This window comes from Anthonomus grandis, chromosome 11 (genome assembly GCF_022605725.1).
Source record: "Anthonomus grandis grandis chromosome 11, icAntGran1.3, whole genome shotgun sequence".
Classification (NCBI taxonomy): domain Eukaryota; kingdom Metazoa; phylum Arthropoda; class Insecta; order Coleoptera; family Curculionidae; genus Anthonomus; species Anthonomus grandis.
In genome coordinates, this window is record NC_065556.1 from 12419787 (window position 1) to 12446332 (window position 26546).

The following is a 26546-nucleotide window of genomic DNA, read 5'->3' on the forward strand; positions in this document are numbered from 1 at the left end:
TTATCTCAAGTTTCAATATTTTGAATTGATCCGTTCAAAAAATAAAGAGGGGGAAGGGACATTAAAGAAAAGCACTATATATTTTTAAGTTATGTAATTGTAACAAAAAATGAGAATAGTACCCGTTCATCATTCAATATATATAAAAAACTATTTAAAACCTTAAAAAGGACTATAGCTTAAAAGTTAATAGAAAAAGAGCTAAAAAAACTGTTCTTAACAAAAGACGTATTACACTATTAAGGAATATTTTAAATACAATTTTAGATTTGTTGTTTTTTTTCTTAAATTAAATGTAAATTTGTCTTTTTTTACAATGCAACATGGGGCAATCAGAGTTCTCGCTAATCTTACATCATAATCATTACATGTTCAATCAACTTCCTGATAGTATAAAGAACTTGCCCCTGAGTCAGTTTAGGAGGCATGTTTAGAATATCCTGGTCGGTCAGGCCTTCTGAGCAGCCTAGATGAGTTGTTAAGATATACATTTTAATTTTGTAATGTCTTAATTTTCTTTAATGTTTTTTTTAAGATTTAATGTATTGTTGTCATTTTACTGTATTTCCAAGCTATAATAAAGAAATCTTAAGATTTTATATTTTATTTTATGTAGCAGTTGACTTTTTAGTATTTAAATCTAGTTCTGACTTATTTTGGCAATTTATGATATATATATCTTCTTTGTCTTGTGTATGTACTTTTAATATTGTAGGTAGTAATAAACTATTTGTATTTGTACTTTAAAGATATTTTTGTTAAGTTCATAATCTAAAAATAGTTTTTCATAAAACATTTTAAAGCCTAGTGACTCCTCTTGGAACCTCGCATGTTTCTAATTCTTGCCAAAAACCAAAGTTCTTGTTGTTCTCTATTTTCTAAAAGTTGTCTTTGAATATTTTTTCTAAAAAGTTCTAAAAATGTTGTACTGTTGATATGTTGAAGATACGTACATTTAAGTGGGTTTTTGAAAATAGAGGATCTGACTGATGTTGTGTTACTCACTATTTTGTCTATATATAGATAGTAATACAGCCTCCAAGGATATAAGCTCTTGATAAATATTTAAAAAGTTTCTTGTCTCGCCAAATCAGCAGACAAAGTATTAACCCATTCAGCCACTTGTATTTTTCTCTATTATTTTTATTGAGTATTGAATTTTTTGTCGAGAAAGTTTTCTATTGCGTTTAACTTAAATCAATCATTTGAAGTTTTCTAGTTTTCTAGAATTAATTTAGTCAAAGTCAAAAATGTTTATTGTTCAACATAAACATGTCATAAACCAAGCCACTTATAAACTACACTTATATAAAAATAAGATAATAAGAAAATAATAAAACCTTAAACAAACACTTTCTTTAAATGGCGCTTAAACACCTTAGGACAAGTTGCCTTTCTGATGTAGATGGTTGAAAATCTTTTAGTTTAATTGTAATACTGATGCTGACTGTGACGGATACTAATGTGAAATACTTTTTAACTAGGTTTTCAATTACGTTTTAAATAGAGATTTTCAATTCCTTTTTTTGGTTATGTTCACCATATCCAGCTGAAAATGATAAAAATAAATAAAGCTCCTAAAAAGTCTAAGTAATGTAAAATGCTAGAAGACAGAAGACTTTGCGAACTCGCAGTACGCTTTTCGCAAGAGTACGAGCAGGGCTTAAGGTTAGGACTTTGGCAACGTCGTCACGTATCTTAAAGGTTTTAATGGTTGTCAATGTCAAGTTTGTTGACAGACTTCTAGCCTAAGATCTCGCCAATCTTGGAGTTAGTCTGGGTTGTTTATAAAATATTGAATTCTATTCTATGTTCAACAATATTTTTACGAAACTGTCTTAAGTAAAATTGCAAATATGACTATAAAGCCAGAATTTCAAGCTGTAGTCTTAGCAGCTGGTAAAGGATCTCGAATGTTAGAAGTAACATCTGGACAGCCCAAGTGTTTATTGCCTGTAGGACCCAAACCCCTTATTTGGTACACATTAAATAAGTTACAAGGTGCTGGCTTTACAGGTAATATAAAATTACTTGATTTTATTTTAAATTTATTTATTTAATAATATATGGACAACAGAACAACCCTAATCAAATACAAAGTTTTAATCTTAATATATGTTCAATTCTATACAAGTAATTACATTGTTATCTAAAGGCAGGAGGATAAAAACATCAAATAACAATATAAAGCTATAAATTATACACAAACAAAAATTAGTATAAATAACAGTCTATTCTATTCTATATCTAACAAACTACATTTCTTCTTAAAAAATTGCAGTAAGCTTTTGAAAGGATCAAGTGTTAAAATCCAACACTTAATTCAAAATGATTTATGATCTTATTTTACAGAACCATTGATTTGTTGAGTTAGGTTCCCAACTATGGGATCTATGAAATAGTTAGATTCAACAAGCTCAATCCCTGTATAAAAGCTTATAAATACATTTGTTAACATTCAGAGATAAATGGTTATTGTACTCCCACACTACAAAGATATCAAGATTTGAATGTAAATATATAACATCTTCCTCTGATTTTATAATTGTGAAAAGTTTAGGTCATCTGTAAATAGTAAGCTATTACAAAAGAGTTTTGCTTACCTCATTAATAAAAAGGTTAAATAACAAAGGCAACAGATGACGACCCTGAGGTACTCCAGATGTCAGCTCCATATTTTTTAAATAGTAATTTTACTTTCTATCAATTAGTCTTTTATGTAAGGGTTTTAGTTCAGCAAAGTTTGCATAATCAACACTCAGATTGCACTGTGGCCATTATTAATGTATTGTGTTTCAGACACTGACAGCTAAACACTTCATGGAAGTGTTCACTGGCTTCATGTATATTTAGTTTTCCCAGAACAGTGTCCCAACTCAGAGATGTTAAATAGTTGTGAAAATCCAAATAGTCAGTATTTCTAAAATCATGATAATTCTTCCTTTGGCACAGTCTTAGGATGATCAACAGATATTTCATAAAAGTAAAGAGGATGGTGCTCTCCTATGGGAGATAGTAATCAGTAGCTAGTTTTACACATAAATTTCTTAAATTGCTAAAAGCTAAATCTAAAAATACATTACATGAATTAGGACAAAAATAATGTGAGGGATATCTAAAATCTTATAAGTATCAAATACTTTATCTGATAATTATGTGGACTTCATTAGATTTAAACCAATTGGCCAAGGGTAGATTATAGTCACCAAATATTCACATTTTGGCTGATGTGTAGTAAGACCAAAGGTCCTCAATTGTATCACAATGAGCTTCATACAATGTACTATCTGAACCAGGTGGCATATATATTTTCCTTTTTTTTAGTACTAGTTAGATTCCTCACAATTATACACCCTAAAACCCCTAACAGCTACCTCAGAGTCCAGTTCCTTTATTATTCAACCAACTTTGACCTACAATAATTATGTCACAATCACAACAAAGAACAGATTTTTTTTAATTAGAAAGCTTACTGCTGAAACCACCTAGTAAACTTTCAATGGGGGTGTGCTCAGTTCCTTGAGTACTTCTTTGTGAGTGAAGGGACACAGTTTTAAATAATAATCATTAAGTCCTCCACTTTTTGGTTCCTATCATGCATTTGATTATATAACCTGCCCTAAGTCTTGGCATTGAAGCTTAGTTAAGTGAGCCTTCATTTGAACTGGGTTTTCTAAAGATATTATACATGCCCTAGCAATATGTTACTCCTTATCCAGTTGTGTCCATCCAGTTTTTTTAAGTTATAGTCATCCGATCTGCTTGTTTGCAGCCGAGTTTGCAGCCTACCTCAACTTCTTCTGTTTTCCCATGGCCTTTAGTTTTTGTTTTTCTTCTTATTTCTGTGTTGGTAATGCCATCTTGTAGTTTGATGTTTTGGGTTCGTCTTTCCTTGGCTCGCCATGTTACTTGTAATTTATTTATAATATTCTTGTTTAGTGCCCATGTCTCTATTCATTAAGTAAGAACTGGTAGGAAATACTGTTTGAAAACCAGTATGCCAAGTGCCCAAATGCTGACCATGCCAAGGAAATTTGGTGTGATAAATCTGCAGTCAGACTGTTTTTTGTTATATTTCTTTCTTTTGAGCAAGTATGTACATAGATTATTCTACTTTTTGAACTGGTTGGTTACCTATTTCAAATTATAATATGTTGATTCGGATGTATATTATTGGTTAGGTACTTGGTTTTGTTAGTATTGATTTTTAGGTTTATTTGCTCGGATTTCCCTTTTAGCATCAATCGTAGTCTACTAGTGCTATCAAAGTGATTGTCATCCACAAATCTATAAGGTGATTTAGCATTTTGCTGCTTTTGAGGAAACCCTTGCTCTGCCAATTTAGCTCTGTGAACATGTCCTCCATAGCCAATGTCTCTTTGTCTGACTCGGCGGTCTATTTTTATTTAATTTGTTTTTTCCTGTGTTGTTATTATTTCTGATGTACCATTTTCATTCTCTATTGGGTTGAAGGCTTTTTAATAATCTATCACTGCTATCCAGAGTGTTATGAAGTACTCATTTACCTTTTTCATTAATGTTACAGTTTCCGTTCAGTAAAAGAACTATAAAATAATATATAAAGGGTAGCAGTAAATGAGTCTTTATAAAAAAATAATATTCTCCAGCCCAAAATTAGTCAATTAAAGTAAACTTACCTTGGTTCAGTATTATTGTATGTAAATTACTGGTAAATTCTTCTGGAGTATTATTACTAAGCTAGATTTAAGCAAATGTTTTTCATAAATGTGTGTTTAAGGTACAAGAATTTTGAAAGACGTTATCAATTTTGCTACCCAGATACTTAAAAGAAATGATTTCTAGAATTTAGTACGTCTTGGAAGGATACTTTTTTATGTTAAAACCAATTTTGTAATTCTATCAAATAGTATTTAAGTTGGGTCTCTGAAATAAATCAGTATTATCTACAAAGCTTAAAGGCATTTTGTTTATGGTTTTTTTATACATACATAGTTTTCCATTAATTTTAACATATTACTGCCTATTGCAAAGTCAGTTTATATACTACAGTATATATAGTTTATAAGGTCATTGAAGAAACTAGGTTATGAGTAAGCTATATAAAGACGAATTAATGCTTGGAAATATGTATGCTCTATTTTAATAAAAGAAGTATACCTAACGGTAAGTGCAAAAATGACATATAAAATATCAAAAATATTTTACAAATGACTACTTAATAGAGATATACAGGATGTTACAAAATTCGGTGCAAATATTTTAAGAGCGTATTGTTGGAGTTAAAATAAGACTTTTTTTTCCTATAAACATGTGTCCTAAAATGCCTCCCCTCACAGCTACAGCCCGCGCAAGTTGCTTGAAGAAAATGATTATTTAGAACTGTAATTACAATTATGCATCAATTCTTCTGAAAATTTGCATGTCTCCGTTTTTTGGGTGCTATTTTCATTTTCCGTCCCAAAAATGGTGTAAATCCATTTTAGGGGAAGATTCAGGGGAGCTTAACCTTTTGATGGCCCGCATATTATGTATCCTATAAGAAATTTAAAAATCTAGTAACATCATCTAGTAAGCCATGAAAAAATCTAAAATGTTTGTCTCTTGCATTTTTTTGATAGAATTAAGCCTTTTCGAGGAAATCGCTGATAAACGAAAAGGGAGCATTATTAAATCCGATTAAACTATCAAATTAGAAAAAACGAAGTGGGCCGTGACTGCTTTAATTTCTGTCAAATCAAATTAGTTTTATCGAAAAAAGGTTATCTCTACATCTCTTGCACTCACTTGACTAATGACAGTCTTTTAATTCTTTTGTAAACAGTTGTATAGTATATGGAGAGTAGTGCCTTTTGGTCAAGATATTGGTGTGGGACTTTAAAAGTTTAGCATATGCTACTTAACCTTCTCAAGAGCCTTTCAACATGTTTGACAACAAGAAATTGAACACTTTCTGAAAATTGTATATTTTGTGTAGCAATAATCATACTGTTTGATTTCTTGTTGATTGTAATGTGTGAAAGTTTAGAAATATTGATTTTTCTTGATTTAGTAGCCAATAATTGTCACTGAACCAGCCCTCTTCACACAAATGCTTGCTTGTTTCTCAAGCTCCAAAAATATAAAAAGTTTTGCAGTGATCTGAGTTTATGAAATAGGAAAAGTCATTTATGTAGAAAACAAAAAGAACCAGTCCAATCACACTTATCTGTGGAATCCCCCTGGTTATCTTCTTATCACCAGAGACAGCCCCCACCCCATTCTTTCAAATACAGATGATTGGTGAGATAAGATTTTACCCAGCTCAAAAAAGGTCCCCTGATCCCATATATTTTCAACTTATTCAAGAGAAAGTATGATCTATGCTATCAAACGCCTTGGATAAGTCCAAAAATGCCCCCATACCTTCATTTTTTTTCAAGTTACTATATTTTCCCTCTAGAAAGCTAAAAATTTTTGTATCTATTGATTTATCCTTGAGAAATCCATGCTGAGATGAGGGAACATGAGAGAACTCAGAAGGCCGTGCTGCACAAACAAATTCACCAGTCTACTTCAAATAGCCTGTCAAATATCAGTCTCAAATATCTTCGGAAAGGAAGGAATGAGTCTAATCAGGCGATAATATTCAAAAAGTTTACTATCACAGTTTTTATAAACAAGCAGTACTATTGCCTGTTTTAGCTTTTCAGGAAAGACGCCATAGTATATTGAAAAATTTATTATGAAGCAAAGAGAAAGACAGAGTTCAGATGGGCGATAATGGGCTAAGAGGGTTGTTAGATATCCCATCATCGCCTGAGCTTTTATACTATCAAATCTCTAAACAGGCAGCTTAACTCATGATCTTCTCTTACATGTAACTCTAACTATATGTGATCATCCTCTTTAAAACCAAATTGCAAATTTGATAGCATGTGAAATTAAGATAAACTACTCTCAGTTGTTCAAAAACTTTTGAGAAAGTTGCTGTCCTGTATGATTTATAATTGGCCAATATGCCGAAAAAATCTGCAGCAGAGTCTATATATTCCAACTTGTTAAAATCCTATTACTAATATATGGTCAATGTGAATCTCTGAGAGACAGATTGTAAGTATAGCATATAGCTCTCTTCTGAAGCTCAAACTAAGTATGACAGAAAGCAGCTGAAGATGAATTCCAGAAGCAAATTAAATATCTCAAATGACTCCACTAATGCAAACCCACTCCACTCCTACAAGTCATTTATTTGAGGTTTATCTATACAATTATTTTGAATATTGCATTAAAAATGTAAAAGACTTATTTTTAACATTAAAAGTTAGGTTATTTGAATCACATCAAAGTTTGACTTCATGCAAGTCATGATTTATCATTTGCTTCGGAGTGTCACTGCGAGAGGATTCGGATTTCACAACTCTCAAATTTTGTCCTATTTAGAAATTTTTATTGTTAGGCTTGCTGGTAAAGTCTACTTTACTTTAATAATTAAAGCGTATCTTAATAATATATTCTGTATTAATACTGCATATAATTTATTTTGGAATAGTTAATTTAACGTTGCTTTTGGTATATACAGGTGTACACTCTTAAATTATAATGATAACTAGAAACTAATAACAATGTTTTTTTTTTCAGATGCTATACTCATAGTTCTAGATAACCAGAAAGCGGAAATCCAGGCTGCTCTAGATAAGGAAATAGATAATGGGTCAATAAACCTGAAAATTGAATTCATTTCAATTTTAGAAGACAAAGAAGATTTGGGCACGGCAGACAGTCTAAGGTTGAAAGAAGTCCAAGAAAGACTTAAATCTGATGTGCTTGTTCTTTCTTGTGATTTGGTTACAGATGTTAATTTAGGAGGAATCCTTAATTTGTTTAGAAAAAATAATGCTTCAGTTGCCACTCTGATGTTTCCGAACCAGACGGGAAATGTCGTTGTACCTGGTCCTAAATCTAAGCATAAGCCAGGTTAGTGTATTCTTTCTTTTTCCAATCGAATCTGACTTATCCTACTGGAATTAGAATTCTAGTTGGCTAGTTTGATAATTTATATACAGGGTGGTCCATTGAAGCTTCAAATAAAAGGTACTAGATATTAGGGTAGAATAAGAAGATATTTGAAAAGATATTTCAAGGCCGACTTTGAATAAAAAAAATTATTTTTTTCAGTTAATATTTTCATTTTTTTATTTAAATAATTTAAATTAATTTAATCATGTCACTCTAAATACCCTCATCAAAAACTTAAAGGATCAATTTAATAAATGATAATGAATAAGAGTGTCTCTGTTGCTAGCTCGACAAGCATTTCTGATTCGTTCCATTTCTGAACTAAACGAATTTCTAATTTAAGTTTTAAATATCTAATCTAAACTAGTTTTAAACCATTTAAAATGGACCAGGCATACAGTCAATATCATTCTGGAGAGATACATAGTCCTTCAATTATGTAACAGGACGATACCGTTTTTAGTTGGCAGCAAACATGAGATGATTCTATTCCGATGTAAAACTGATAATATCATTTATAAAGCGCATCGGATCGTACCTTGAGATACATATGCTATGTACATATTGTATGTGTGTGTGTGTATGATTGTATGTTGTATTGTAGGTGTCCCAAATTCGAGACTCAGCATTGGGATCTCGTAAACTAGAAGAGATACGAGGTTGGTTAAATTGAGGCAAAGTTGCGTAACTTGGTGCTCATTAAAACGACTTCTTGAAAATTTAAAAATTCCGAATAGTTCCGAAGATATTTGGAGAAAACCGAATATTGGCGATTTCATTTTTATTTTTTTACGACTCTATTTGAATAGATATAATAAAATAAATTACTCATTCTCATTGCTACTTTTTCCATATTACAAAATGGTGTCGATTTTCAAACCGACGTTTCGTATGTCAGCTGTCATCATCAAGTTTATATTTTTAAATACGGCCCTGAATTGGCACCAAAATTTCAGTGGAACATGTGCTTCCAAGATTAACAATCTGGGTTCTACCTCTGATGAATCCCGAGATCTACTGAAGAACAGGCCCTACAATATCTAAAGCCCTAAGCATCTGCAAGCAAGAGTACCCCATTACTAACCTGATCAAAAATCTATACATATCGAGCCAATCTGAAGTCCCTTCTTTATCCAACTGTAGAGATAGTTGACATACAGCACAAAACTAGCATCAGTAGATCTAGCATTTAAAAATGCAAATTGCTCAGGATTAAATAAAGATTTAAAACTCCAGGGAAACCTACGACTGACCAGACAGTCAAGCAACTCTGGCAACTCAGATTGGTTACATACGTTAGTTCGAAATTTCATTTCTACTACCAAATTTAAAAATGGGTTTTAGAAAACTTCTCTTCTAGAGCGTGGGAAAAGAAACTGTACCCAGAGTAGAAAAGTATTGTGCAAACATATTCGCAGTATCCGGTATATTCATGCTAATCTTATCATTGTAAGTCATTCTGGAGGGAGGGCTAAAATCAGTTTTTTTATTTTGAATTTATGACCAGAAGTACCTCGGATTCCCAGCGAGATTCATTTTGACCTTATTAATGTATTGTTGTTAGCACAACTTTCTTAAGTGCTCATTGATTTCTCAAAATAACAAATTCATCATAATAGAAAAGGCACTTAAAGAACTTTTTTTGGGAAGGGCAAAATAACGTTTGGCAGACAACGGGTTATGGTGATTCCTGACTTGTTTTTCCACCACTTCGGCCGTTTCTTCGCTCACGCAGTGTTACTAAAACTATCAAATAATAAGTTTGGTTTCAGTTTGACCCCCTGGAACCCATTCAGTCATCATAATACTGAACGATCACCATGGATTTAAATTTTGATTTCAGACATTCTTGATATTTTCATTCTTAACGATGAAAGAGTTTTCTAGTGGATTGCCGCTTAGTTTCAACATCGTTTTGGAATAATTAAGCAGATCATTTATGAAGTTGAACACGAAAACAGGTCGATCTGGACATTGGTCACCTTCTGTGATCTCTCGGCCTTCAGAAAATGGCTTATAACCTTTAAAACCACGCGCACGAGATAGAGAATTCTCATCATATGTCTCTTTTAACGATTTATAGCACTGAAAGAGGCTTTTTTACTATATACGATACATTGTTCCTGTTTTTCATCACACATTGTTATTGACGCGACAAAAAATACGTTCGTTTCTAACCTCTGAAAAAATATTGCGATAAAAATATGTTCTCGTACTGGTATAGTAGTCATTTCTACTTATGCAACGCCAGACCCCGTATTCTTGTTTTTATTAAGAAGGAATATATTTAATATAAGTTACAGTGCAACAAAATTATGTAAGAGAAAATATACCTTTCCATTAAAAAAAACTTGTTAAAGATGTTATAAGATAACCTTCAAATGTCCTTGAAAATATAAGCCAGGTCAAAGATAAATTTCACCTTTTTTTTCCCCGTAATATAAAGTAACTTTTAGTTAACAGTTTTTTTCTTAACACTCTCTTCCACATATCAAGCTGTCAAATTAAATGGACTTCCCTGTATAAGTTATCTTCTTTTTTATATTTAAAGATAAGTTTGTAATGTATCTGCTGTAATTTCAGAGAGAGATCTAATAGGCATAGATCAACAAACCAATCGTCTAGTGTTCTTAGCTTCAGCAAGTGATTTTGAAAGTGACGTAGCCCTACCTATGAGCCTTTTAAAAAAACACACTCACATTAAAATGTACAGCAACTTAATTGATTCTCACATATATGTCCTTAAAAATTGGGTTATTCAGTTCTTGAAAAGCCAAGAGAGCTTTATGTCGGTGAAAGGAGAGCTTATACCCCACATTATTAAAAAACAACTTTCCAAAGTACCAGCGGCCGAAGATACTAGTGCATCAATAGTCAACACAAATGATAAAAATAATATATTTAATTTTGCCAAAGAAGATCAGTTGGATTTGGATATTAGGGAAATTTCATCTTTTAATGATCATTTGGGTGATTTAAAGGGAGCATATCATGACGATCCGATAAGGTGTTACTCGTGTATTGCCCCAAAAGGCTCGATTGGGCTCAGGGTAAACACTTTGCAGGCCTTTTGGTCTATAAATGAAAAAGTAAGTTTTTGAAAAATTTTTGTTTTGTTATTTATTGGCTTTTTTAATTTAAGATTCTTGACATTTGGAGTAAAGTTTCTGAAGGGAAAGAATTACCAAGGCTTAGTTCCAAAGCCGAAATTAAGTCCAATCAAGTAGATGAGAGATGTATTATCTGGGATGGAGTAAAGCTAAATGAAAAAACTTCATTTAAAAATAGTGTCATTGGATTCAATTCGACTGTCAACAGTTTTAGCCGGGTTTTTAACAGCATTGTAATGAATAACGTTGTAATCAAAGAAAAGTAAGTTCGATCAATAATTCTGCGGTTTAGAAACTTTTGTGCAACATAATTTGGTAATAGTTTTTTTGTTAAAATGACTGATTTTAGTGTCAAACTTATTTTAGAAGTGGCAAAACAAATCTTTATGTTTTTAATGCGTAAACAGGTTGTTTGTTTTTACTTCTACATGAACAAAACTTGCAATGCAAGTTTTGTTCATGTAGTCCAATATGTTTATATTCGAAGAAACTGTCCAATATGTTTATATTCGACGAGGTTGCCATATTTAATAAAATTCCATAGTACTTAAGAAAATGTCGGCGATTATTAAAAATCCAGTAGATATGGATTTATATAAATTTCGAATTTACTATTTCATACGAATTTAAATAAATTGCATATTGTTTAACGTTCATATTACCAATAGAAAACTAAACTAGTCAGTGTCGTTTGACAAGCCGTAACTATTAAAAAAAAAATTGAAACTGAATAAAAATAGGATTAAAAAATCAGCTCGAAGCCTAACCTTAAGTGGTGCAAATTTATAGTATTGCAGTTGTACATTTAATACATGCATGAAATGTTTTCACTTTCATTCTGAGTGTTAACCATTTTCAATAAAAAAGTAAAATTGCATAAAAAACATAATATTTAAGCAATAAATGTTGCGTTTGTTAAATGGAACACCCCATTTAATATTACATTTTCGTATTTTATGGTTAATTCTAAGAGTTTTTATACTGTGTCTATTTTTAAGTGTTTTTCAGTTATCGACGCTCAAAAAGTTCCATTTTCGACTTAACTAGAGAAAAATAGAGCAATGTGGACAGAAGTGGGCCACCCACAAAATTTCTTTCTTAGGGACATCTTTGTCATACCATGGATTTCATTATTGTATTTTGAAGCGAGCTCACTTTTCACAAGCATTCGGAGATTGTAGACTTGCTCTAGCAGTGCCCCAGATTTTATGCTACGAATTAGTCTGAAAAAGTTATTAACCTCGGCTCGTATTAATGCAATCCCTTATCATCTCCTCATTGCGAAAAATCAGATAAATATGCAAAATATTATTTTACGATATCATCTATCGAAATGCAGTGATTTCCGCTCATTACTCATATTGTGTTAACGGGGAACGCAGAACGGCGCTCGTAGACAGAAGTGTAACACTTCAGTTATGCTGTTCGTTTATTTCTATGAGCTATGCAAATGTTTGGACGATTCATTCTCAGCCTCACGTAGCAATAAATCGCAAATAAAGCAATCAATTAAGATAAAGTGATTGCTGCCATGAGAGATGTAAAGATAAACCTATGTGAGGAGATCGACTTAGATCGAACAAACAGCAAAGCCTCGCAACTCAAACACCCCAACAAAAGTCACTTTCAAAAAAGCCAATTTATCTAAAACAAAAAAATTGGAAATGCTATCGTCAACTTCTTCGGAAAAAAACATCGATTTCTGTATGATTTGCAATAAACTGATGCATGAAAACCTAACAAAGAAAAATTCTATCGAGTGCAATACCTGCAAGCCGCCCTTCCATTTGAAGTGAGTAAATGCAGAAACGCACCTAATTTACATGTCTCAACTGTGACCCGGATCTTGATTGAGCTATATAATTATGATCTAGTATTTTTCTTTCGGAAAAATTTCTAGATCATAGTTATTTTGGATCACCAATTTTGAGCTTTGCAAATCAGACCCCTCTTTCCTAACGGACGGATCCTGAAACCCTCTAAATCTACATTCATGTATGTGCATTTTTTCAGACTAAAAATTGGGTGACCTACTTCTCCCTACAATTTCACTTTTTCATTAAAAGCCGAAAAAAAAATTGAAACCTTACTTTAATAATCTATCACAACAGAAAATCGCGTTGGGCATTCTTTTTGCGACTAAAAAAAAAAGAACATAGCGAAACTGTAACGTTTTGACCATTATACGACCAAAACTAAAACCGTGGCCGACTGTCTATATTGCTCTAAAAAGAAAGCTTTTTAAATTGTTCGTTAGATGAAAAACTACAGATATTAAAGCTGTCTTATATATCACAAAGATACGCAAGTGAAGCAAAAGGAGGAAAGGTAAGAATTACAAAACTATTTGAAGAAACTAAATCATTACATAACAAAAAAAAGAAACCCAGGATAAAAGCTAACTATGTCAAGACAGAACTATTTTAAATTATTTTAGAAGAAAGCCCAAAACAAATAAAAGTTAATAATAATAGATCAGTTAAAGTAATAGATAGTTAATAAATCAATTAAAGTAACCAAATAATATAATTACCAATAATTTTAATGATGATCATATCCTTCATTATTCCCAATGCAACATTAATATCCTTTTTACAGCCAATTCAAACTTGTAGGTATAATTTCGTCTTTTTGATTTAGTTAATTGCATTAACTAATTTTTCTATAATTTGTTTTTAATTTGGTATGCCAAAGTAGTACTGATCGCGACATCTTGTCTAAAGTGGATTAATGCAAGGCCGAACTAAAACACACAAAAGTGTTTTAGTTCGGCCTTGATTAATGGCATTGTAAAAATAAGAACTCCTAGAAGGTTCAGCCTAAGTTCGGTCTACTTATGTATAACATATCTAGATTAGCTGTTTTTCCTTTTTAATTTTTAAGCAATTTATTGGAATCGGGTTGTTTTTCTCTTTCTCTCTCTGACTAAAGTGATTTTTGTCTGTCCGTCCTTTGTCATTGGTCACGTACGCTATGCTCAAGGATGATTTTTTTATTTTTATTAATTAGCCATTAATTTACGTACTCGCTGCAACTTAAATCTAACTGGGGCAACGTTGTATTCTTAATACTTGTAAAACTGGGCCTGCGTGAGATTATCCATCGAAGAGGTACCCAGAAATTGCCTTTTCGCTTTCTTTTCAAATGGTGTAGTCTTCAGGTTAACTAGTTTAATTTTTCGAGGTTAGGATTCGACCTCATAATTACCCCGTGGCAACACTAGCCATGTAATGTAAAAAATTACCTTAATTCACTTTATAAAAGACACTCCAACATCTTGAGGTTAGTTTGATTCCTGAGGTACCTTTGATTGATATTTTTTGAAGGTTTCATACTTTAGTGCTATAGAGTTTTGATTTCAGGTGTTGCACTTTTAACAAAAACTATTTTATAACTTTTACGAAAAATGATTTATTTAAGTGAAAGGTTAAATAACGAACAGTGATTTCACAGATTTTTTATAGTATACTATTGTTAATTGAGGCTTATTTTGTGTTTTATTATGTATTATATTTCTTTAAATCCTTTTTGTTTATGTGAGAACCAATTTGCCAGTTAAAAGTTTTTACAACTGCACTTATAAACACACCAAACTGGATGGTGCTCACAATTTAAAAGGTCAGCATCTCTAAAATAATTCATGTTAACCCACCACCAATTAGTGCTCTCCAGACTGATAAGCTGCCGTTAGCATATGTGCCACACTATTAAAGACTTCCAACATCAGTCAACTTTAATAAAAAGCATAAAAATAATAAAAAGTGGATACAAGGTGCATTACGTGCATTTTAAATTATTATATTAAATTAAATAATATAAGCCGAAAATGAGTCACATTTTCGGCTAAGCATCAATAAATCAAAAACAATTAAAGATAGACATACAGATATATAGGCAGAGAAAATAAAAAAATATGGCGTTCTAAATGAAATACCCTGTACACCCTTAACCTTTCAATTTTACCACTGATAATCAAAATACAGTGTACTCCGTCTATAACGTACATGGGATGTAACGTACTTCCGGTTATTACGTACTTATAATTCGGAACCCACCCAAATAGTCTTGTCATTTTACTGGATATAACGTACTAACTAAAATTTTAACTCCGGCTATAACGTTCAATATTTTTGCCCGATTGACAATAATTTTCCGGTTGTAACGTACAAAGGTAAGTTATAACGTTGATTGAATATTTGGAAAGATACGCAATCCTGTGTTAAAAAGTGTACCCAGTCGACTATCGGATTGCCGTTCAGTTTCGTGCACCGTGTGGTGCTGCCGCGAAGCGTCAAATCTAGGCACGATTTATTTTAGCTGCGTGGACCTGGCTTTTGGCTTCTTTGAGTCAGGTTTTCAACGACGCTGGAATCTCCGGTTACGCGGCCGTGTTGGATATTTTTTTAAGATATGGGATGATGCTGCCAACTATGTTTTTATTATTTTTTTTGAACATACAGCACGGTGTCATTTATGTGGTGGTCAAGTGATAAGTGATATACTTAAGGGTGGAGGCATATTGAAATTTCTTAAAAGTTAAATTTTAAAAACAAATAATTACTTACCAAAATATGTTTATGAGACAAAAATTAATACAAATATATATATATAAAAAGCTATTTTTACAAAATGACCAACAAAGTTTAATACAAGTTATAATTCCAACAAACATTATGTTTCCTCCATTTTGTGTTCAAGAGGGTCAAGTTTTTAAATAAAAAGCCTGTTGCACTTAATTGACTAAAAACTAATATACAAAAAATATGTGGAACAAATTTTAAGATATAAGTAGGTTTCACGTAAATATTATAAAGAATAATTGAAATAATTCATAAGACTTAATACCGATGGTAATATAACTTCTTGATCAATAATTTTTTGTAAAAAGTAACCCATTTTATCATGTGATTCAATATCTGAAAAATTGTGCAGCGTAGTGAGATCTGTAAAGTAAGGGGTTGTGAGTGAGGATGTTAATAGAAATAGAAAATAGGCCACATTTTAAGTTTTAAGCGACACAGGAAAATTCTCAATTACCAGTTGTTACAACTAACAACAAATACAACTAACAACGATACTTAAAACTATAAGAAGATACCTAGTAACAAAAAAAAAAATAAACATTTTTACAACTATGCTTAAAACTATAAAAAGATACCTAGTAACAAAAAAAAAATAAACATTTTTACAACTATGCTTAAAACTATAAAAAGATACCTAGTAACAAAAAAAAACATTTTGTTTAAAGACCCCGCATCACGGTTATACAGGACGTCAATAGAGGTGGTATAATTAGAGGAAAGTTAAGCAATATAGTATCCTTTTATAATAAAATCTAAATACTTCCTAAATTTTGCAAAAAAATTAAATTTGGCAAAATCATTTTATTTTTTTTTCTGGCGTTATTTCAAAATATATGTCAAAAGTATTTATTAAATGAATAAATTATTGTTACCACTTTTTCTCGCCTATACGATAACACCTTTAAATTTAAAATACGACGTTCTGTCTTTAAAGAGCCATCATCAACTTGTTTTGTTTTTCTTTGTCGGCACTATATTGACCATTTGCAGTTTAACGATGCGGGAATCTTTGGGCGTCCGGCCGTTTTATTTTTTTAAGACAAGGGCAATGATGATAACAGCGCTTTTATTCATTTTGTTATTGCCGATATTTAAATGCGCTGTGATCTCGCATAAATAACTAGATAAATGTGGTGGTCAGGTAATGTATTGGAAGGTGCTATCTCTTACAACTTAAATTTTATTAACAAATAATAAATTACTTACTAAAATCCTTTTTTGAGACAAAAATAAATAAATAAAAGCAAAACAAAAATTCAATAAGCTTTTATTTATTAATTAGAAAATTAACAAAAATATTAAATAAAGGTGATGATATAGGTAGGTTTCACGTAAATATAAAGAGTAAATTCAATAATTAAAGATTTAATATCTATATACGGTACTATAGTTTTTTAGAGTCAATAATTTTTTGCAAAAAGTAGCCCGTAATGTGATTTTTGACAATACGGGTTTGTGAAACCAGCCAATATTTCAAAAACTGTGTAGGGTAGTGAGATCTGTGAAGTACACTTTTTTTGGACAAAAATATTGAAAAATAGATACCTTTAACTGAAATTAATATAAAAATAAAATCGCAAAATTTAAAAGGTTTTGAATAAGGGTGTAACAACACTATAAAATATAGAAAATAGGCCACATTTTAATTTGCAATACAGGCAAACACTTAATTACTAATTCTTAAAACTAGAAAAAGTTAATAAGAAAAAAAACAAATATTTTGTTTAATAGTATGAAGGGTCTCATCGCGATTATACAGGATGTCCAAAGTAAGGATGAGCAGTAAATGGTTTAATTAGGCGAAAGTTGCGCAATATAAATGCAATGATTGAATAAATGCAATCTAAAAATTGGAAAAATGCCAAATATTTCCTAATATTCAGGAAAAAGGTGAAATTTGGCAAAATGGTTTTTTATTTTTTTCTGGCGTTATTTAAAAATATAAAATAAAATCATTTATACATTGTTGTAAACACTTTCTCTCATTTACAAGTTAACATCTTTAACTTTTAAATACGACGTTCCTTCTTTAGAGAGTCATAATCAACTTTTTTTCTTCTTGTTGACGCCATGTTGGCCACTTGCAGTTTTGAATAACCCTTTTAATTACTTTTTTAACGAGGTAATTTCTAGTGAGTAGTTGGAATAATCCCTATTAAATATTATATACCTCTCTCTCTTTTAAATACAATTTCGAATTTCAAAAAATTCAAAACATACTTTATTCATAAATACATGGTACCTACTTGTTGACATGGTACTTCTATGATATAAAATAGGCACATTAATCGACATATTACTAACACATAATTTAAAAACAATACACAATAGTTGGTTTAACATACTAGTATAAACACAAAATGTATTTTCAATTTCAAATCAAGACGACTTAAAATTTTTTTAGAGTAACATCACAAATTCTAACCTTTACATCTTTACTAAAAACTAATTATATACTATTGGCCTATTCCTAACTATCTTCAAAAAATTCTAATGCTATAAAAATATTTGCTTTTAAGAAGTTTCGTTAAGGACTTTTTAAAGCGAGGAGAACTTCTAGAGCCATTATTTTGAAGATACAATTTATATTTTTTGTATATTAGTCAAGCAGACTTAACAATAAACAAGCAACACAAGGAAAGTATCTTTAAATAGGGGTCTGCATGTCCTGTGGAGATTTATGACACATATATTTAATGGCTTGTTTTTTAAAAACAAACATCGAGTCAAAAAGCCGTTTACTAATGCAACTCCAAAATGTTATTCCATACTGTAGGTATTTTTGTATGAAAGTAAGTTCCAACTTTCGACAAAAAAAATATCAATCTCAGTTCATTTAAAACCATTCTAACAGCATAACATCGTCTAGCCAGTTTTTGCCTTCTGACATATCTCCATAAAACTTAGGTTTATGATCGATAACAAGTCCAAGAAATCTGTTAAAATTATTCACTTCCAATTCTTTGTTGTGAATCATGAACTGCTCTGAGCATAAAAACTTAACAATTTAGTCTTATCTATGTTTAAAGACATCAAATTAGCATCAAACCACTGTTTAATCATTAATAAATCTTTAGAAATTGTTCTAGGTTAATGTGCTTTTATTATTGTCCATAAGATAGTGGTGTCATCTGCAAAAATAGTGAAGAATCCTCTTATCTGGAGCGACCCCAGGTCATTTATATACAATAGAAATAAAATAGGACCGAGAAACGAACCCTGCTTACTACACAAAGTTCAGACAAACTGCCATTTGGCCAAACAAACTTTTTTCTGTCTAACAAAACAAAATTTTAACCATTCTAGAGCAACTCTCCTAAACCCATATCTAGAAAGCTTACCGAGCAATATTCCATGGTTGACACAGTCAAAGTGTTTAGAGAAGTCGCAGAATACCGCTGCAGCAAAGTGACCTTCTTCAAGCTCAAATATAATCTCTCCAGGAATGAAAACATTACTCGACATTCATTTAATATGTTATTTTTTTTAATTAGGAAAGCTACCATTCGTACTATAACCAGTTTCTCAATAACTTTAAAGGCTTTTTAGGCTTTATTTTTATCTTTTTCATGAATGAATTTCATCATGAAAACAATTATTGAAAATACTTAAAACACTAAAGACCATAAACATAATATATTGATTTAAAATTTTCTTAAAGTAAAAAAAAGAAAAAGAGAAAATGGCTCTCATAGATAGATAATTTTCTGTGAGGTTTATAATTAGATTTTTTTAAAGATTTTCTAATAAGATTTTGAGATTCCCATATTAGGTTGTTATAAATCAAAGTCTTAATTAATATACGCACACTGATTAATTTTGCCTAAAGAAGCCATCGTCTCACAAACTAAACACATTTACATATATCTATCTATTTGTGATTATGATATCCAAGAAAAATTTTTAACAACTACCTAATTGCAATACGGCAAACACGAACCTGTGCAAAAACTCTCCCACACGACTCGGATGATCGGCCGATTACTAATGAGAAGCGACGGACGAAATTATTTTCGCGCATACTGGAGAGAATCGCCATCTATTTTTCACGCATATTTGCGGTCACGTTTTAGCCCATAAGGTTGCGTATCTTCCCAAATATTCAATCAACGGTTATAAGCAGAGTAATTTTCCACCTCTGTCGGGGATTCCCATTAATCGATACTAAGAAGTTTCTCTGTAGTCGCGCGTTGGCACCGAGGTCGCCGGGGATTTCCAGTTCTCGACTCAGAATTTTTATAGAACATGCAAAATGAGATGACCGGTAGTTTTAGATTGGAGATTGCGTGTTATTATGCGAGTGCGAGTTTTAGTAGTTTTTTTGGTAAAATGACGGATAAGCGCAGAGCTATAAATTTGAAAGAAAAAATAGACATCATTAAAAGTATTGAAAGTGGCATTAACAAATCGGAAATTGCGAGAAGGAAAAATGTGGCAAAAACAACAGTTTCTACAATTTGGAGCAATCGTGAAAAAATCAAGCAAGCAAGTGAAAATAAATCGCAAAGAATTAAGAAAATTAGGAATCCCGTACGCCCAGATGTGGATCAAGCTCTTATTCGATGGTTTGAGGTGAGAAGAACCGAAAATATTCCTATAAGTGGACCACTTTTAAAACCAAAAGCGGAAGATTTATCTAAGGGATTACACGGTGGAGATTTTAAGTGCTCTACGGGTTGGCTCGAGCGTTTTAAAGTTCGTCACAACATCAATGTCGGCAAAGTGTCCGGTGAAGCAGGAGATGTTAGCAGGGAAGCTGTGGTGAACTGGTTAACCGAGAAATGGCCAGGTATTGCACAAAATTACAGCTGTGAAGATATTTTTAATGGGGATGAGACCGCACTATTTTACAAGATGACTCCAGACCGTACATTGAAATTTAGAGGAGAAAAGTGTGTGGGAGGCAAACAATCAAAGCTAAGATACACCGTTTGGGTTTGTGCAAATATGACAGGTAGTGAAAAATGTAAACTTCTTGTCATTGGTAAATACGAACGACCGAGGTGCATGAATAATATTAAAAACTTGCCTGTTATTTATAAATCGAATAGACGCGCATGGATGACTTCAGACATTTTTATTAATTATTTGAAAGAGTGGGATGAAAAACTAAGACGTCAAAAAAGAAAAATATTGCTTCTAGTGGATAATTGTGCAGCTCATCCAAAGAATGTAGATCTAACAAATATCAGATTAGAATTTTTGCCTCCCAATTGCACTTCTGTCATACAACCAATGGATCAAGGCATAATAAAATGCCTGAAAACCTATTACCGTAGATATTTTATGTATCGCCTAATTCAAGCATTGGATAGTGAGAAAACGTTCAATCTAACAATTCTAGACTCGATAAAAATAATTGCGAAATATTGGAATGAGGTTTCACAAAAAACGATTCAAAACTGCTTTCGACATGCTGGTCTAGTGAAATCGATCGAGGAGTTTGAATCAGATGATAACTTGCCTCTGAATCAGTGGTACGAGAAATATAAAAGTGTTGATGATGATGATGACTGGGATATTCCGCTTATTGGTTGCAAAATCACTGCCAAGACGTAACTACTGTAGAAAAATATCTTCCTGAACTAGATAATTTTACGAACATCGACGATAATCTGGTAGCAGCGGAGACCGTAACGGATTGCGACATTATTGCCGAAGTTATAGAATCAAACTGTTCAACGAATGACTTAAGTTCCGATAACGAAAGCGGCGATGATGATGGACCAGCGAACGAACCCATTCCAAGTTATTGTGAAGCACTTTGTGCAATTAAAACTGTTACGAATTTCTTACAATATACTGATTACGGATCTGATGGTACAATTTTATAAGCCTCGTTAAAAGTTGAGAAGCACATCGAGAATTTCAAATTGTTCAAAAAAAATCAGCAAAGAAAAATAACACGTTATTTTTTTGAAAAATCGTAACTAATAAATACTACAGATTTATTTTGATTACATATGTATATTTGATATATATGTATATGTATTCTATTTCAATGTCATATGTTATATATTAATATTATATCTTTTTTTTGTATTTAATACTTAGAATGTATTTTTTGTTAATTTAGTCCTTTAATTAAAACAAATAAATCTTTACATATTTATTTTTATGGGTTTCTTTTATAGCGTACCTCCGGTTATAAAGTACTAATTTTATTCAACCTAGAGGGTACGTTATAACCGGAGTTCACTGTACTTGTAAAATGTATCTTGTGACAATTTTATATTAAACTAATTACTAAAACAAGTCATTTTAACAAAATCTTTCTTTGAAATTTCATATTTCTTTATAAATTTCCATTTATTGCTCGTCTATTTTAGGGTTGCTCTTGAAAATTGTATAATTTGTGACAGTGCGGTTATAGAAACAGGAACAAAATTGAAAAACTGCATTGTTGGCAATAGTCATCTAGTTCCAGAAGAATCAGAGCATACAAATGAGGTTCTAACTGAAGTGCTGATGCACTTTTAAAATAAACAAAACATATTTTTATATTAGTTATTTTATTATAAAGTTTTATATATTTTCAAATATAATACCATATTTATCCTTTAAGCCTTTTACTCATGAAATATTCCACTAGCTTCTTAGAATGTTCCTGCATGATCAACAAGTACTCAGGAATAATTTCTGATATAAACTTATTGGTCCAGTTTGGTGCTAAAGTTAAAAAAGCTCCAAGTAATAAGAAAGGCCATATCATGGTGAAGATAAACTGGATAATTTTCGTGACGAGGACCCATGATCCGATAAAGCATAGGCCGGCAGCAATAAATGCTTGGGTTTCTGGATGGGTGAGGGACGCCGGGACTATTCTACCAAGAATTTCGGACATTGTGAATGATAATGGGATTTTTTTTGACAATGAAAATGACTTTTAGTGACACCTATCAGGTAATTATAGTTTTATTTATTACTGTAAAGGTGTAAGGACTAAGCTTGGGTCCACACGAGCTTTAGAAGAACATATAGCGAAAATGGTATCAAATGTACACAGACCCCAATAAACGATATCTACTAGTGTATTCTTGAGATTTCCAAGCCAAGGATCCGTGTTTATTCCTCTGTGATGTCTATTATTATTATTTTAAAGAAATTTATATTAAAATATCTTTTTAAAATTTAATCTTTTACTGCCCAAGCGGTAAGACCAATTCTGTCTGATATCATTGAGGGTTTAGAGGAAAGGTATTATATGTCTCTGTCAGTACACAATATTTCAAAGGCGTTTGAATGCATCAATGATATTCCCATACAAAAATTAGATTGCCTTGGTTTTTCTAAAAAATGTTTTAGTCCTTTTTCGTTCCTATATTTCTGATAGAAAGCAGTTAGTGTTAGTTAACAATGAATTATCAAATTCATTACCACAAAGGCATGAGGTGCCCGAGGGCTCCGTTTTAGGTCCGCTCCTTTTCTTTATTTATATAAATGACTGACGATCTTATTTGTGGCCCTTTACACAAAGGCGACACTCACGCTCCACTCATACGGTGCTCCAGGTACGCTCAAAATTGATATAATGAAATCAAATAGGCATGTTTACATTACCACTGACACCAAGCTCACGCGCATTCATTAGAGCGTCGCGATCTTTTGCCGAGGATATTTTGAGCATTGGATTTTATTGGTGTCAAGACTTGAGCGCTAGTGTTTTTACCAAAAGTGGACAACGTGGACGAGAAATTAATAAAAATTGTTCGTAATAAACCCGAGCTGTATGATCAATCGAACAAATTAAACAGTGATAATGTCCACAAAAAAAATATATGGTCAGAAATAAAGAAGGCATTAAACAGAACAGGTAAATACTAAAGATTTATTTTATTAATCTAGAAATAAATGTATAAACAATTTTAAGATATTAAGTTGGATGTTACGTTTGACATTTAAATCATATCATTTTGCCAAGGGACCGCGCCTTCATCTGAGATAAAAAATCTTGTAAATAGTTCTCTTGTTTGAAAAGCTATGGCTGCTGAATTTTCTCCCTGTCTAGATAAATGTCTTAAGTTGTTTTCTATAACTTCATCAGTGTTTGAAATGGTCGAAACCGTTCCATGACGAATGAAGTTGTGTAAGATACACGTTGTTAAAATCACTTCTTCGGCATATTTAGGCGCTAATTTCAATCTTCTGCCATAAAATCTGAATTCTTGGGTGAGAATTCCAAATGCATTTTCAACTACTCTGCGGGCGCGAGATAACCGGTAGTTAAAAATACGTTTTTTAATTTGATTTTCAATATGAGTTCCAGGAAAAGGTCTCATTAAAAACTTGTTTAAGGGAAAAGCCGGATCTCCAACGATAACGTATGGGGCAAGTTGCTGAGTCCCTGGTAGGTTTGCATCATCCGGAATATCAAGTGTATTTCTTTCTAAGCGCTTTCCGAGATTTGAATTTGCGAAGATCCCTCCATCACTACTTCGTCCATAAGATCCGACATCGACAACGATAAATCTATAATTCGCATCGACAAGTGCCAATAAAACTATTGAAAAGGACTTCTTATAATTGAAGTAAAGGGAACCCGAATTGTGGGGAGCTTCGATAAGAACATGTTTGCCATTCAAAGCTCCTATACAATTGGGAAACTGCCATTGTTGCCAAAATTCTTGGGCAATTTTTTCCCATTCTTGTTTGGTTGGTATTGACATAACCTCCTTCATCATAATTTTTATAATAACATCGCAAACTTCATGGATTGTTTGTTGTACTGTAGAAGTTCCCAGGCTATAACTGAACGCTATTGTCCTGAATGAATCACCACTGGCCAAAAACCTGGAAATAAAAACATATTTTATTTTTCTAAGTAACCCGTGTAATATTTAAAGAGCTTAAAACATTAGCAATTAAAAAGTTTTACAGGCGTATTCGGCATCTTAATCTCTATTAAACCGCTTTTAGCTAAAAAGTGCTTTTAAAATCAATTTGACATGTAAACAAAAATAGAAAAACAGACATATTCAGCAACCGTTTTTACACATCTTTTAATTAAAAGCGCTTCTTAAAATTTGTTTTTTCAATTTTTGTTTACATGTCAAACAAAGATTGACTAAGACAATGAAAGGTTTTAAAAGCGCGAATATGGCTGTTTGGGTTTAACCTATATTCTAAAGCATGCTTTTTTTTAGCCGATGAATGCAAGCAGATATGGATGAGTTTGCGAAGTCAGCATCGCAAGGTTCGTCAGAAATATACTACTGTAAGTGGCCAAGCAGCTGTGAAGTATCAAAAATGGAAATTTGAAGATATTATGTCATTTTTGGAGCCCTACATGAAGGACAAAGCGCGATTGTCATCAGTAGATTTGGAGGAACAAGAGAAAAACGTTGAAGAAAGTGAAGAAGAGACAGACAGTACTCAAAAGGGAGAACTAGAAAAACAATCAGCTCAAAGTATGGAATCTCAACCAATACCTGGATCTTCCAAGCGATCTCTGGACCACAGACAATCTAAACCAAGATTTATTAGATCTAAGAACCCACAAGAGACAGCTTCCTCAAGCGTAATGAAATATTTAATTGGAAAAAAAATGCCGACAAAATGCCACAAAAGAATTCCTTATATCTCTTTTTTGAATCAATGTTGAAAACTGTGAAAACCTTCTCTCCTATAGATCAGGATCAAATAAGGGGCCAAATATTTAATGCAGTATCGCAGATGGAGGCCAAATATTTGAGGCCAATGCCACAATCTCGACACTCTTTACCTCAGCATGGCTCTCATAGTATTCAGGTACAAAATACAACAACTGGAACAGACTTGGTGTATTTGGAAAATACAAGCAATCGTTATGTCTCAACCCCAATCACTTCACCCGACCCTGGTTCATCAAATTCTGGTTGCTCCACTTACTTTTCACAGTTTTCTCCTGAACAATATTAATTTTTTCTTATATATTTCATTATAATATAGTGTTAATAATATGTATAACTTTTGTTAAAATAATGAAAATAAAGGAAATTTTCAACTGAAAATACGGTCATGCTTATTTTTCATTTAAATGATGGAAGGTTTAAATTGAAAATGGCCAACTATTGAATTTACAAAATGTTTCTGCTTTAAATATTAAAACCTATTTTTTTTATTAAAAAAATTGAAAAATATATCTACTTACCTTAAACAAACTGCTAGTTTCTCTCTTTGTGAGATTGCCGCCCGAAATTTAGTATCCTGTTTCTTGAGGTTACAACCAATTATTGAAAGCAACATTTCGAATCACTCTTTTGACATCTTAAAATACTGGAAAAACTTAGTTTCGTCATCTAATTGCGGATATAGTGTATGAAATTCCCCTTGCGTGGATCTGTACTGCAAGGAGGGATGTACCCATTTTCTTTTTCTTTTGGGTTTTGGCTCATCTTCATCTAACGGCAAGGCGATCAACAACAACTCTTCATCGGAAAAATTCATTTTATCGAATGAAGTTTACTAGCATGCACCTTCGTTAGGAAAAATCAGTGATCATAGTGTGAACACGCACGAATCTTGAGCGTACCTTGAGCATCTTATGAGTGGAGCGTGAGCGTCATCTTGGTGTGAAACAGCCTTACTTGTTCACTATTTGCAGCTGACACAACCATGGTTTGTAAGAGAAAACCTAAGCCTAACTTGAATTCTGCAATTTTATTAGCCAATGAGACCAATGAGCCACTTGGAACTATTAGAGTCATGCCTTAACATCTTTCCTTTTGTCGCGAAAATAGATTAAAAATAATAAAAATTTTGAGTTCTAATTGGCATTTTAATTCTGTGATTTTAGCCAAACTGCATAGGTCTGCACAAGTATATTAGCATGTTGTATATATTTTTCTTATTCAAATACGGGCAATGACCACTCATAATTTCGTTAATATCATTTGTT

At 32.1% G+C, this 26546-nt stretch overlaps 1 protein-coding gene across 1 annotated transcript; it reads left to right on the forward strand.

Annotated features, from left to right (window-relative positions):
• The first annotated feature begins 1740 nt into the window (after positions 1-1740).
• LOC126741890 (translation initiation factor eIF-2B subunit gamma) lies at positions 1741-22229 on the forward strand. The gene is made up of 5 exons (XM_050448357.1): positions 1741-2016; positions 7600-7935; positions 10561-11066; positions 11120-11349; positions 22000-22229. Exons 1-5 carry the CDS (start codon positions 1857-1859, stop codon positions 22148-22150), a joined length of 1383 nt encoding a protein of 460 aa, XP_050304314.1. The 5' UTR covers positions 1741-1856; the 3' UTR covers positions 22151-22229.
• Positions 22230-26546: the final 4317 nt, after the last annotated feature.

What these genes read in the sequence shown, in the direction of transcription:
- LOC126741890 (XM_050448357.1), top strand. Translation starts at nt 1,857, where the DNA reads ATGACTATAAAGCCAGAATTTCAAGCTGTAGTCTTAGCAGCTGGTAAA. An exon ending in TTTGGTCTATAAATGAAAAA is followed by an intron (nt 11,067 to 11,119) that starts GTAAGTTTTTGA and finishes TTTTAATTTAAG; the next exon opens with ATTCTTGACATTTGGAGTAA. An exon ending in AACGTTGTAATCAAAGAAAA is followed by an intron (nt 11,350 to 21,999) that starts GTAAGTTCGATC and finishes CGTCTATTTTAG; the next exon opens with GGTTGCTCTTGAAAATTGTA.